Raw genomic sequence first — 14,584 nt, 5'->3', positions numbered from 1 at the left:
AATCACTTAACCTTGACCCATTAGAGTACAGGCGTCTTGGAGGTGACCAAATGGCTTACAGAATCCTTGACAATTCTGTACATCCCCTTAGACACTTAATAATACTTAGTCCAAACACCAACTATAGGGGTAACACCCCGAAACTGGAGGCACAATAGAGCAAAACGGATTGTCTATGGACGTTTCACCCCTTAAGAGCTGTCAAATGCTGGAATTCGCTACCAGATGAGCCAGTTCAAGCGACTTCCCAGGAGTCCATTTAGAGAAAACTTGACATATTCTTAAGGAATAATTTACAATTTTTTGTTTTATCGTTTAATATGCCTGGGTTTCTACGCGGCTGCATCAGTAATTCACTGCTACTAGACACGGAAGCCCGTTAAGCGAATGCTTCTATTCTGAACCATTTGAAGTAGGACAGGTAGTTACTTCAGGGTTGGGAAACGGTGTTGAAACAAGGCATTTATTTAATTCATTTGGTCTGACTGCAAATATTGCGAGGCATATAATGTGCCCATTATTTGTTTTATAACTGCTTTCTCATTATAGACCATTAAAAACATTAGTTTATAGGATCCTAATAATGGGATGCATCGGGTAGACATACCTATATTGACCGACCATTAATTACGTTATGTACTAATAAAAACATAAGCCTACTTAAAAACTAAGAAAAACGGTGAAAACTATTGCTTTTCCAAAGATATTTGATTTTTGACTGCCCTTGTTTTAATACTCTGGAGGCCATGTGCATATCCTGTTCAGTGGTTATCCATCAAGTCCATCTGCAATGGCGACCCAACCTAAAGTACCCCGACCCAGTAATGATACTGGTGCTGATGGAGAACTAAGTAAGTCTGATTGCTACAGGTTTACTTTCCTACAAAAATTTTGGACTAGTGTTATGTCTATAGGATTATCTCGCTACTGATATTTTTGTTTCAGGTTCGACCAATACTCTCATCGATGAAATTGAGGAAGTTCAAAATGCCATTGACAATCTCAATGAGCAAGCCAGTGAAGAGATCCTAAAAGTTGAACAAAAGTTCAATAAGATGAGACAACCTCACTTTGAGAAACGGTGTGAGCTGATTTCCAAGATCCCCAACTTCTGGCTCACCACATTTATTAATCACCCCCAGTTGTCAGACTTGCTTACGAGCAATGACGAGAGCGTATTAAAGCATTTGAAAAAGGTGGAAGTTCAGGAGTTCGAGGACATCAAGTCCGGTTTTCGAATTAACTTTGTAGGTTCTATTACGATGTATAATAAGTCCTATTTTAGCACTTTGAGAAGAATGAATGGTTCAAGAACAGTGTGTTAACGAAAGAATTCCACTTAGGAGATAGCGGCGAACCATCTTCGACATACACCAAGATAGACTGGTATCCGGGCAAAGATCTGACAAGCAATTCATCCAATTCAAAAAAGAATGGTGGTGATCAAGCTAAGAAACGGACATTCGAGGACCAGACACAAGATAGTTTCTTCTGCTGGTTCACAGATGAATCCTCAGTATTTGGTGACGAGCTGGGTGAAGTGATAAAGGATGACATCTGGCCAAATCCGCTTCAATATTACCTCTCACCAGATTTAGACGAAGAAAATGGTAAGTGATGTTCCTTCAGATAGTCATGACGTCTCATCTCTACTGTAACTAATACTCGTGGTTTAATTTTGTTTAAGAAAACGATGAAGAGGATGAAGATGACGATGATGATCAGGATCTCGACGAGGATGAAACTGGTGTAGCGGATGTTTAAAGATCATTGCAATATATCATTTCCATTTAAACTTCAATCTTTGTTTCCCAAACGTGTATGTCTTCGCATCTGCATGGAACAATATTGAGACATTTGATTTGTTGTACAATGGCAAAATCAGACTGTTTCCACACTTGTACATCGCGCCCCGGTTTTATGTTCCACTATTGAATACGCCTTTGTGTCATTTTGCATTTAATTGTAGCTATCGTCATACCGAGGCATATTCATGTGTCATGTGTTGGCTTTAACTTGACTGTTTTTATCCAGGGATCAGCGTTTTTGCCGTTGTTTCTGTTCCAGCCGCTATGCGTCTTAAGATTTTTGTATCAACACTTTTCGAGACGTGAGGTCATATCTTAAACTTTGTTTCTAATAAACGGTTATGAAGGATAGTTCTTATTCTAAATGACGCACCGTTAGTATTTCCGCGTCTCCACATGGTGTATAGAGTATCGTGTTGATTAGCCTAGCAAGTTATTTTGGGGTGCTCACGACATAAGTTTGGGTAGTTAAACGCTAAGACACGTTTAGAGACAGGCTGGTATATTGCGCTCCATGCTTTCTCTCGGTCTGAGGTTTCGATTATTCAGTCCTAGAGAGTTTGCCCTGTTGAGTCTCGCATGGCTTGTCGGGTCATGGTTCTGGTGAGATTAGGCGACGCTTCCGCGTCGTGCGGTGCATTGGTCTGGTAAGGTTTGTATTTGTAAGTCGCATGGCTGTGGTTGATAGCAGTCGCTCGACTCTAGTGTTAGCGAAGCCCGGGGTACCTGTCAATTTGTGTCTCAGGCATTGTGGTTGGTTTGTGTTCAAGGTTGGTGAGTTTCTAAGCTTAAAAACCAACCAAGCTGCCGAACGACCCCGAGGATTGCTCACGGTCTTTGTCGCAGTGGGATTAGACGATGGCGTGCTACCACTTTCTGGGTTCATGATGTGTTGATGGCGGTTGGCCTGAGCTGCCATCGTCAAGTTTGTTGAATTTGTGCAGTATATTTATATTTCAAAAGCAAGAGTTATCTCTGTTGGCGTTAACACTGGTGCTTCGCTAGCGAATAAGTACTCGCGTTTTTTATGTTCGGCAGGGTTTTGACTAGAGTTATCAGTCCTTATGTTTATTGCCTTGTGCTTTCCTAGTTGCTGATGTGTTCGCTCGCGTCGGTGGGTGAAATTAAATGTAAATTGACCTACTCCATGGCTAGACGTTGAGGTAACGGATCATTCGCCGTCAAGCATATATTCAAATTTCAGCTTTTAAGTATTGTATTGGGTTTCACCTGGGTTAGTTCACTTAAGTTTGTAGATCTGGTCACTTTACGAAGGACTGACCCGACGGGTACGTATGGAATGCTCCCCAGTCCTTCAATTCAACCTTTATTAAACCACTTGACCTGTGTGACCGCAATTATAACAGTTGCTAGAATTACGGCCTCACCGGTGGTTCGATTTTGCTCGTACTGCGCCGCCTAGCCCCAGTGGGCAGCGTGTTGGTGTATCATATGGTTGTCATAAGTAGGTCCATATGCCATTCCTATAGGATCGGAAGGTTGACCCCTCTTCACCGTCCAGTAGCTGTTGATCATAAGTAACGTGAACCTGTTGGGCATAGATCCAGGGGTCACTGAAAATCTAGGTCGCATATAATGGAGCACATCTAGCTACAGGTTTGGTGGCTCACACTAGTCCCAAATACCACCTAACCCAACTTTTTTACCTGTAAGGGAAATCGATATTCACACCAAAGTTGTAATTTCTTATTGAGGTCTTTATTTCGTTGTACGGAACAAACATTTGGGGGGGGGAACTAGCCTGTTTTCATATCGTCATAGCTTGCATGAATAGGTCAGTGTTGTGTCTAAAATACTGTACTTCGCACCTTTAGTTCGTTCTTAAGGAGTGTAACGGACTAGTTTGTTGATGCCGATTTCGGGATGTGCTGAGGCAAAACTCAGAAATACTTCGTAAACTGTGGTTTGACTATTGTCTCCGTAACTTTCAGATTTAGATGATTGTGTACACTATACGGATTATCGGGTGTTTGCTGCTCTCTGCAAATGCTGTCGTATTGTCTGGAACGTTAGCTATCAGGAGGATGATTGGGATTACGAATATTGATCGGGCAAATTGTTAGGTTTACGATTCTTTGCAATGACATTGTGAAAACAATCGAAATTAGATAAATAAACAAAATGATGTAGACTGTAGATCATATCTAACTGACTAATCCCAATTATGATCTCGCTACTAGTCGCATGTATTGAGTGCGAAGTCGGACTTAAATTGTTTTTATTTATCTGACAGTTCAACTGTACTGACATTAAATTCTAATGTAGATAGAGTCCATTGTAGGGGACGATAAGTTAGCAGTATTTCAAGATATAAAGTTATGTAGTACATATGTTCTGTCCCAAGATGTCTAATTGTTAATAAATTATTTTTGCATTCTTAAGAAACATTTATGTTCCAGGTCGTGCATATAGTTGATGAACGGTAGATTTTTCTACAAATATATTGTTTGAAAATACGGGCTGTTTTATTCATTCCTAGCAGTTGTATAATGACTTGTTATTTTCAACGTCTAATACTGCAGTTAACGATTGTTGCTCACGTTTTTATTTGAATAGTCTCGTGAGGTAAGATACAGTCACTGCAGAATGACGTATATTATTGTTGGCTTTAATCATACTTTTGTTATAGTCCCAATTGTGAGTCAGTCAGGAAAATATGTCGAGTTTAATAACAAAATTTATACTGGGATTTAATCATCCATAAGTCTTCCATGCATTCATGAATTAAATGTTCTGTTATGGATGTAGACGATTAGTTGAAAAATGAGCATGTATGAGGATTTGACAGAGAGAAGGAAGATGTAAAATGACGATTCAATAAGCACATAGGATGTGCTCACAATAACCAAACTAATCAAAATCCAGTTCTTTCATATCAACAACGGGAGGATTCAAAAATATAGAATTATAATAAAAATCCATGTATTAGTAAATAACTACTTGTATTTGTTGATTTTTGTTGAAATATAGTTGTGTTACTTCCACACTACATACTATTAAAATTGATTGATCATTCAATTGTAGTCTATTTTAATATACTCTTAATTGTTTTATTTTAGTTTCTAATAATTAGACCATGATTAATCTATGTTTATTAAATTGTCAGAAATTGTGTCGAAACTTGAACATTACTCTTAGTTACGTATTGCCTAATAATGAGCTATTTTTAACTAAATGTAAGTAGTAAGACGAAATACTTTTACAAAAAGAGGTAGTCATTTGGTCACCATCTATAAAACGTTAGAAGAGTAATCAGGAACTTTGTTCCAGCTAGATGAAAGAGGATACTTTGGAGTTTTCTTGTGTACCTACGACTGTTTCGATTAAAGAAATTGTAGGAATTAAATTTATCGACCGTTCTACCTATTTATGTGTATGGATTAGGCTGAGTAAATTCTGTCAGCTATACGAAATCACTTATTGACGGGACAATTAATTTGATCCTAAAGATTAAAATATATGTTGTAAGGTCGTTATAATCCATGTGAATGCAAATAATATATTTCTTATGTGTAACAGATAAGCTAAGCTATGTTAAAGTTCTAGGTGAGTAAAATGCTAGATCAGTGATATAAGTTGTGGAATACGCTCTACTGATATAATTTTAATTAATCGGAATTTCAGTTTATTATTTAACAAATATGTTGGGATTATGATAAATTTAATCAATGGCAGTGTATGGTGATCACACAATATTATAGAACGACTGAAACTTGAAAAAAACTATTGGGTGCCAACTCAGTGGTATAAAGGTCAAATGTTTTATGTAAAACACAAAGGTCTTGCGTCCAACTCCATGTGGGTTAGTGAATACTCACTGTCGAGGCACCTCATACTAGGACGAAACAGTTGTCCAGTACTTCTTGGCTTTCAATGGTTATCTTATTGTAGTCAGCTAGTAATGTGGAACTCCAGTTTTAACATTTTCCACGATATCCTATGGTGAAGTATGTGTGTTTAATAAGTTGTTCACTACAGAGTTGTCTGGAGACTTCAGATGGTTGACGATGTCAGTTCAAATGACTTGAAATTGGGAGGATCATGGTTATGTGATTACTCTTTATATCGTTCTTTAAACCTAGATGCTGCACATATTTTACATCATTTCAACGTTTTATATTTCACTTGTAACCCCCTTCGGCTTTATTACTTAAAAGTGTAATGACCATAGTGTTCGATAATCTAAACAGCAACTTATAGTTTTTAAGATCGAGAGTTGGTAACAATAATCCTTGAAGCATGGTTCCGTACCAAAATGCACTTGTTAGCAAGGTGTACAACACTGATTTGTGGGAACAATTGTTTACTATGGGATCTGAATACCAATTAACACGAAACTTTGGTCCAGAGCTTGTTATATACACCCAGTAGGTATTTGTTAAGATCGACCGTTAGCCAATAAAATATTCTGACATATGCTGAACCTGAGGAGGAATGAGTGTACATATGATTGACACAATCGTCACAGCTTCTAACATACTGTTCAGTCAATGGATAATATGTGGATTCTAGGGAAAGTTGTACTTCGAATAATGTTAGTCGATAAATTCTAGATTTTCTTGGCAGTATCAATTTTCTACGACCATTTGATAATTTTTATTTTCACTAGGCAAGGTTTTCAACATACCGTTCCTATTAATGCAAAGCTCCTTATAATCTAAATTTCAGAACGTACATTTCCTCCAAATGACAAATCCAGATTTCCTTTCAAACCGGTCCAGGTGGTCTTAAGTTTAAGAAATTTCAAACAGTAAGCCAGAAATCTAGTTCCATATTACTTGATTCACTACAGTTTTTCAAAGGATACTAACTATTTGTGAGCTTACGGACTTAAGTAGTAGTTCGTAAAAAAAGTTTTTTTTCACATTGTGATGTCAATTGCAAAGTCAGAAACAGTGTAAACCAATGAATACTAAATAGTTGGTTTCCAATAGTTTCCATCACGACAGTTTACGACTTCACAATTCTCAATGAAGTAGTAATTATGCGACAAGCGGGTTGCTAAAATAAAAAAAATCAGTCTTTAGTAATAAGAATAGTAGACTGGTGGACCTGTTTTTTTCCAGCGAAGGTTCAGCTTCTCCCTGAAAATTCTCACTGATGGAGCTGATACGATCTGTTCGGATAAGACTTGCCAGTCATTGATTACTCGATTAGAAAGACGGGACCCCACTTTGAGTTTATGTGATCGCGGTTTTCTAACCTCGGATATGACTAGTTTGGGAGGTAGCAAAAAGATGAATGATATTAACACCCAAATCGTTATTAAAGATACAGAATATCAATATAAGATCACTTCGTGTTCTACGATACTGTATGGGGAAAAGATCTAGATGTTTTAAGCGCTCATCTTAAGGGAGTTTGGAAAGACCCTTCACTAGCTTTATTCCCTAACGCTGGAACGCTCGAGTATGTCAGTACCCTTAATGAGACATGGGCCGGCTACTTGGACTCAGTACTCTACGTGTGTCCTTACATAGGTGGAATATGAAATCCGAACCATTTCTTCAACGCATTTAAATGCTCGGCAAAGTGACTATAATGCTTGAAAAGCTTTGGCTACTACTGTGTTGCATTGTGCAGTTGTTTTTAAGTCGTGACTTGCTGCTACCCCTATCTTCATGTACCTGCACGTATGGAGGCTATGTACAGTTGATAATATACTGGCAAATATTGCCGATGTGCATTAGGACACTTTCTACAATTGATCTCTATGCCCAAATTTTGGAAAAATCTAACTGATTTGTCCAGGTCAGCTTGGAAATCAAGATCACCAACCTCACTACCTTATCTTCCCTAGATTTTCACATCATCTGCAAACAATAATGTTGGCGAATTAGGCAGTCTCGGTAACTCATTGCAATAGTGAGGGGAAAATAGGTGACCTATGATGGTGCTTTGGGGTACATCCCTTCTAACCGGCTTCAATTCAGGTATAGTTCCATTTACCATCACATCTTTGATGACATGAAGTTCACAATGGAACAGTAGTCAAACAAAAACCTGTCATTCTTGGATGTAATAATCATCATAACCGACACAGGAAAACTGGATATTCGAGTATATCGGAAGTCGACCCACACAGATCAAATTCTCAATTACAGTAGCAACAACCCAAGAACTCACAAAATTAACTGTGTGCAAACATTATTCAAGAGGGTAAGGACACTGCAACACACTTGCAATGAGGAGAAATGTCCTAAGACTACCCTTCAAAGAACGGCTACCCAATCAAATGCATCGGCACAAACAAAATCAAGTACAGAAACCAACAAACGGATCACCATATGTAAAAGATATATTGGAAATTATAACCAGGTTATTAAAGCCTCTTGCAATAAGTTTAGCACACAAACAAACAAAATCACTCCAATCAGTCCTATGAAAACCAAAGGACGAAATGACAAAAGAAGAAAAACTGAACTTCATTTACAAAGTAAACTGTCCCAACTGCGAAAAACTACATCAGGCAAAATGGATGCTCCATTCACCTGCACGAACATCAGTTGGCGGTCAAACACCACGATGTATTCTCGCTTATATCAGTACATGTGGACAATTTAGACAAATTCGACTGGGAAAACGTTAAGATCTCGAAAAGAGGGAATTCTAGAAACATCAGCGAATTTTTAGAAGCTTGGCATTCAAGTCAACCAGCAATCGACAAACACATTAAAGTCGATCCAACCTATCAATCAATCAGAAAAATCATGGACAAATGTAGGACCAATATTCAAACCAATGGGAGATGCAATCAAAATAAAGAAGTAAACAACGATAGGTTAATGGTTAACAATACCCAATTAAGAGCGAGGTAGACAGGACCAATCGTAAACAACAACAGAAATTCGAACACTTCACCTCTACTTGCAGTTCGCGTTGATGACGTCATTCAGAATAACGATGAAGGTTCTACGATCAAACCATTCAGCTCAGAGAACAAAACTCCACCAATATCATCAACCTGAACTACAAATCTTCACCATCTCAACATCGACCACAAAGGAAGCTTCTTATCCACTATTGTACGGCACCTGTTATTCCAATGCTCGAGAGCTTCTGCATAAACCGTAAGTGACAATCATTAAAAAATGCCTTGCTAAAATCTATGAATATCACATCAAGAGATAAACCATGGTATTGTGGTGCTGACGAATCCTCTCTCGCAATTAGTAAGTTAGTTAAGCATGAATGCTTATTTCAAAATTGTTGCTCAGGTACTAAGAGATGGTGCGATTCTATGTGACCCAGTAGCTAGGCCTGAAGTAACTTAACCACTATGCCGGTGAGCCTGACAGGTCAGTAGTTAGATATGACCTGTTTCTTTCCACATTTAAATATAGAGCTAACTATACCATCTTTCCGAACCCTAGGGAGTTGAGTGTGGGAAAGGGACATGTTGAACAGCATTGTGCATTGTCCTGAAAGAGTGTCTGAGAAAGATTAATTGGGGATGTAACCATTGGGACCCGGTGTCTTACTAGGTCCGTTGATGATCAATTGAACGTAGCAACTGCTTGATTTTCAAATAATTACTTTGATTGTTATTAATCCTCTTTCTTCCAATTACTCAATGTTAGTTTACAATCGATCTGTCATTACATAGTTATTACGTAACGTATCTGCTCGAGTATTATCCCATTATTGTGAATTATATATATAATTGAACAACAGCTTTCCCAGTCACATTTACTGGTCCTATAACTGGTGTCTTAGTGCTGCCGTTATGATAAGTATTGTTAACAATACCCATAGAGTAGTCTTCGCCGAAATAGTTTGTTAAAGTTTCAGCTTTTGTCAAGTCTGATTCATCTGGTATATCTGAATTTTCGTGCAATAATATTGGAGGAATCCCATCACTATTTTTTGTCCCTCGTTTAATACACGAAAATAATTGTTTTGGACAAATACGGCTATCGTATGTCATAAGTGGTGTAGCTTCTAGCCTTGGCCATTTTACATATATTCTGGATTTTTCGGTATTCACACATGTGAATCGTGGCCTGTTGACAAGAATAAGCCCAGGAAGTGCCTCTTACGCCTCAGCAGCTTTCAAACTCCCTTATCGATCCATGGATAGGAATGGGATAGCTTACATGTTGACCATGAAATTAAAACTATTCCCCTATTTTAGCGAACGACTTCTGAGAGCTTTACTGGAAAGTATTGACATGAGTAAATCAGAAAGAGAGTGAGGGTAGATCGATACTAGCCAGTCTCGTTAAACCTTTGGATGACATAGGAAAATCTCTACCGATTTTTTATGGTCAGACGTTATTGTAGGCTCGACCGAGGTTATTTAATCGTGTATCTGAAAATCTTTTGGCTCAGAACGAAATAGTTCGATAGTCATCTCCTGACTTCAATGGCGATTTTTCTTCACACCAAGTCGAATTCACGAGTCGACCTAAGCTAGACCACAATTGAAAACCTGGAAGCACTGAACGGTCGTTCTGTTCGAGTATAGAACTCCTCAGCAGTACGCATCCATGATTCCTCACGCAGAACTCGAACCCAGTACTTTCGGTGTCGCGCGCGAACGCTTAATCTCTAGACCACTGAGTCGCGCTTGAGTCCCGCGTGCCGGACCGTGGATGCGCGCTGCTTAGGTGTCTCATACTAGGACGAAGCGGCCATTCTATGTTTCAATAGTGATCTAACCTAGATCGACTCGTGATTTCAACTGTGGAAATACCACAATCTTCACAAATCCTCATACTGATAAAACATTTATTAGCTAAATTAATCATTCATCCATCGTCCAGTATTTTTAACCTCTACAACAAGTCACATGACCTATCATAAGTTAAAGGTCTATTTCAAGTTCACCAACAACCTTTACATAAAAACATATAAAGGGCATAGGTTATTATTAATTTTCTTATTCACTAATCAAGTCTACCTTGCCTAGATATTTTTGTCTGATCGACTAAATAACTAGAAAAATGTTCACATCTAGTTTATCATCCAATCATAAGTAGCTAACCGGTTTCCGGCTATCTCTCTCTTTTATTCAAGTCTGTATATTCAGATGCCTTAGATCATATATCCATTTCAGTTTAAACACTATTTTTCCCTCGAATACCTATCAAAACAGTGAGAAAAACGATTGCATATTTCTAAGGAGGAAGGATTTAAAAATACATTGGATTAACTTAGAGTAATTGTGAGTATCATTCAATCTAAAAGTTGAAATTAAGATAATGTACTATGAATGATAATCAAAAATTCCACATGATAAAATCTAAATAAATTAGAAAAGCTTTGTAAACGTTATGTAAGAGCACAATGTGATAAATTTCGATTCACGATCAAGAGAAATTTGTTACACTTTCTAAATTATTATTAGTCAAAACATGTACAATGTGAATTAGATTTAATAACAAAACATTCATTGTATTTGACTGAAATGGTCTACAGAACCAAGATTGGTTCAAAATTTGACAATTACCGATTAGTGTCTTCAATTACTTGATGATTCATGCTGGCCATTAAGTTATAGATAGACTGTGAATAATGTTGATTTATCCGTTGTCGGAACTCATATGCTGATTTATAAGTCATTATCACTTAAGATTTGAAAACCATTGAACACTGCCCTACAATTGCTGCGTAAAGTTTTCAGAACCTCTGATCATTAAAATAACCCATAGTGTCATTGAATAAGAAAAAGAGAATTCAGCGAATAAAATTTTCTTCTCGACGAAATCATTTACTTAAGCTGTACATTCGTATACATAGTTATATGGAAAATATATGTCTATAGGAGGATAGAAAAGATTGCATCATAAATTGATTCGAGATTAAATATCAAATGAGGTTGCGTACTAATCAAGGTGTAATGAAGAAAATAATTTATGGGTCAGATATGCAGAAAAACGACAAACATAACCCTCTGATCAATAAATAGAGACTTCAGCCACGTAGATGTTAAGATATTCCTGAATTTGTATATAGTGTTTTATCGACCATAACTCGAGGATCGCACACAAGCGGTCATCATCTGCTTGAGAAAAGACTGAATTTTTGAGGAAGTTTAAAGGACTGCAGCTATATTGATTCCTGAGATCTCAAAGCTTGCGTATAATAAGAGACTGGTTAAATTAAACCTATTCCATCTATCACACACAATAACAATGGGTGAATCAATCACAGTCTTTAAACTAGTAATAACTATGCATCTGATATGTCCTTACTTTATTCTTTCTGAAGAGAGAATCTGCAAAGATATTCCTAAAATGCTAATAGATCTAGAACCGATTACTTGTCAGCCAACTACCGACTTTCCCTGTGTCATCAACCAATGAAACTTATTCTAACACGTACTTGGGTTCCTATCTGTCAGCCCATTCTGAAAATTTTGGATCAACAGAGGGGCTCCGATCGTCAGGACTAACACAGGCCATTGATTGACCTTAATTAAACACTGGTTTTATCACATCGTGTTTCATAGCGCCAAGTAACCGCATATAAAACTTGGAGATTATTGTGGTTGTTTAAACTGGTAGTCATTGTGCGCTTGACGACAATTGCTTTGAAGCAATTGAATCCAAATTTTATGATGATGATAACACTCATCTAAGATCTTACTTTCGCGACAATTATTCTCCCCGTAAAATTTAGACCTTCATTGTTTAGTTTTACTTCAGCGAGAGAGAATTGTTCAAAAAAGATTAGTTCTATGCACAATTGATTTATCTAAATAATTATCAGTGTGGGGTTGTGGATATTATTGAGTTTGGATTGCGATAATGAATCGATTAATGTTAGACCACCGTTGAAAACCTGGAAGAACTGAACAGCCGTTTCGTCCCAGTATGAGACTTCTCAGCAGTACTCATCTACGATTCGGCGCATGGTAATCGAACCAGTGGAGTTAATCTGTGTCGGGTAGAGACAGGTATCTACCTCAGACGATGGAAGATGGTCGCACAAATTCTTGGATTGGTTGAAGTTGGACGTTAATGCTGTTGGATGCCGGCTCTCTGGTCTAGAGTTCAAGCGTTCGCGCGCGAGACCTAAGGTACCGGGTTCGATTCCCACGCTCGGAATCGTGGATGAGTACTGTTGAGAAGTCTCATGCTAGGACGAAACGGCTGTTCAGTGCCTCCAGGTTTTCATCGGTGATCCAACATTCATCGATTCATAATCTCAATCAAAACTTATCTAAACAAGTTGGTAAATGGATCATATGCAGTACCAAATTTATTTATTATTTTTGTCAGTAATATCATTCGATAAAATTATTTAAATTATGCTTTGTTTTTGTTATTATATTCAAACAATAAATGTGTTTTCGGTTGACAAGCTTTATCCTCTTGCAAACTGAGAAATATTTAAAAAAGCATTGAAATTCTCATTTTGTCCCAGAGTAAATTATGAAACTGATTATTACATTATATCCCGAATTAAAGTGATCGATGAAACGATCTATTTAGTAATGAAACTATCAAAACGGATTTATTCTGTTCATATATGTGTGATTGATGCATAGATAGATTATTTCCTTAATTTGCTTTTAGCATTAGTTGATTATGAAAATTATATATACCATGAAAAGAAATGGGTATCACAATGAATATTATCCAATGTTATGCACCCACCAATGATAGCAACGACGACATTAAAGATCAATTCTACGAGCGGCTGCAGTTAATTATAGAGAAGTGCCCAAGAAACGACCTCACCATTCTGATGGGAGATCTAAATGCCAAAGTCGGAATAGACAACACCGGATGTGAAGATATCATGGGACGACATAGACTGACTGGGAGAGAGAAACGAAAATGGAGAAAGATTTGCAAATCTGTGTGCATTCAACAAATTGGTCATAGGAGGCACAATATTTCCACACAAACGTATACACAAAGTTACATGGGTCTCATCGGACCACACTACAGAGAACCAGATAGATCATATTTGCATCAACAAAAAATTCCGAAGGACAATGGAAGATGTGAGAACCAGGAGAGGTGCTGACGTAGCTTCAGATCACCACCTAGTTGTGGCCAACTTAAAATTGAAGCTAAAGAAAAACTCGACAACTGGACAAACAGCACTACAAAGGTTCAATACAGCCTTCCTTCGAGATACTAACAAAATCAACGAACTCAAGATAGCTCTAAACAACAGGTTCCAAACCTTACAGGATCTACTGAAGGAAGAAGAAACTACTATGGAGGATAACTGGAAAAGTATCAAAGAAGCATTAATTTCAACGTGTCAAGAGGTTCTGGGTCTAAAGAAGCACCATCATAAGGAATGGATCTCTATAGAAACACTGGACAAGATCAAAGAAAGGAATTACGAGAAGACAGCAATTAACAACAGTTGAACACGAGCAGAGAAAGTTCAAGCACAAGCTGAATACATAGAAGCAAACAAACAAGTGAAGGAGAGCATTAGGGCTGACAAGAAGAAATACATGGAAGAACTAGCAACGACGGTGGAAAAAGCTGCAAGAGAAGGAAATATGAAACAGTTTTAAGATACAACGAAGAAACTAGCAGGGAAATATAGTAAACCAGAGAGGCCGGTCAAAGACAAAGAAGGCAAGCCAATCACAGAAAATCAACAACAGCGGAACAGATGGTTAGAGTGCTTCGAGGAACTCCTGAATAGGCCGGCTCCAACGAATCAACCAGACATCGAAGCAGCACACACAGATCTTCCTATAGGTGTCGATCCACCAACGACGGAAGAAATCAGAAAAATCAAGTGTGGGAAAGCAGCAGGACCCGACAACATACCAGCTG

At 37.8% G+C, this 14,584-nt stretch overlaps 2 protein-coding genes across 3 annotated transcripts; both read left to right on the top strand.

The window, feature by feature from the left end:
• The first annotated feature begins 659 nt into the window (after window positions 1-659).
• On the top strand, window positions 660-6,012 carry MS3_00004524 (uncharacterized protein). 2 transcript variants are annotated; one of them, XM_012943268.3, is made up of 4 exons: window positions 660-851; window positions 946-1,247; window positions 1,286-1,610; window positions 1,688-6,012. In XM_012943268.3, the coding sequence occupies exons 1-4, from the start codon at window positions 791-793 to the stop codon at window positions 1,762-1,764; spliced, it is 765 nt and encodes a 254-aa protein (XP_012798722.3). In that variant the 5' UTR covers window positions 660-790; the 3' UTR covers window positions 1,765-6,012. The 2 variants fall into 2 exon arrangements, with proteins under 2 accessions (XP_012798722.3, XP_051072637.1); XM_051212452.1 differs by having other exon boundaries at window positions 915-1,247; window positions 1,688-1,795.
• Window positions 6,013-11,131: 5,119 nt separating this feature from the next.
• MS3_00001284 (uncharacterized protein) lies at window positions 11,132-14,111 on the top strand. The gene has a single exon (XM_051208745.1). It carries the CDS (start codon window positions 13,392-13,394, stop codon window positions 13,806-13,808), a length of 417 nt encoding a protein of 138 aa, XP_051072636.1. The 5' UTR covers window positions 11,132-13,391; the 3' UTR covers window positions 13,809-14,111.
• The last annotated feature ends 473 nt before the right edge of the window (window positions 14,112-14,584 follow it).

The sequence above is a fragment of the Schistosoma haematobium genome, chromosome ZW (assembly GCF_000699445.3).
Source record: "Schistosoma haematobium chromosome ZW, whole genome shotgun sequence".
NCBI lineage: Eukaryota > Metazoa > Platyhelminthes > Trematoda > Strigeidida > Schistosomatidae > Schistosoma > Schistosoma haematobium.
This window is presented reverse-complemented; position numbering and strand designations above follow the sequence as displayed.

Coding starts and splice junctions, on each gene's coding strand:
- MS3_00001284 (XM_051208745.1), top strand. CDS start 13,392: ATGGGTATCACAATGAATATTATCCAATGTTATGCACCCACCAATGAT.
- MS3_00004524 (XM_012943268.3), top strand. CDS start 791: ATGGCGACCCAACCTAAAGTACCCCGACCCAGTAATGATACTGGTGCT. Junction 852..945: donor TGGTGCTGATGGAGAACTAA/GTAAGTCTGATT, acceptor TTTTTGTTTCAG/GTTCGACCAATACTCTCATC. Junction 1,248..1,285: donor CCGGTTTTCGAATTAACTTT/GTAGGTTCTATT, acceptor GTCCTATTTTAG/CACTTTGAGAAGAATGAATG.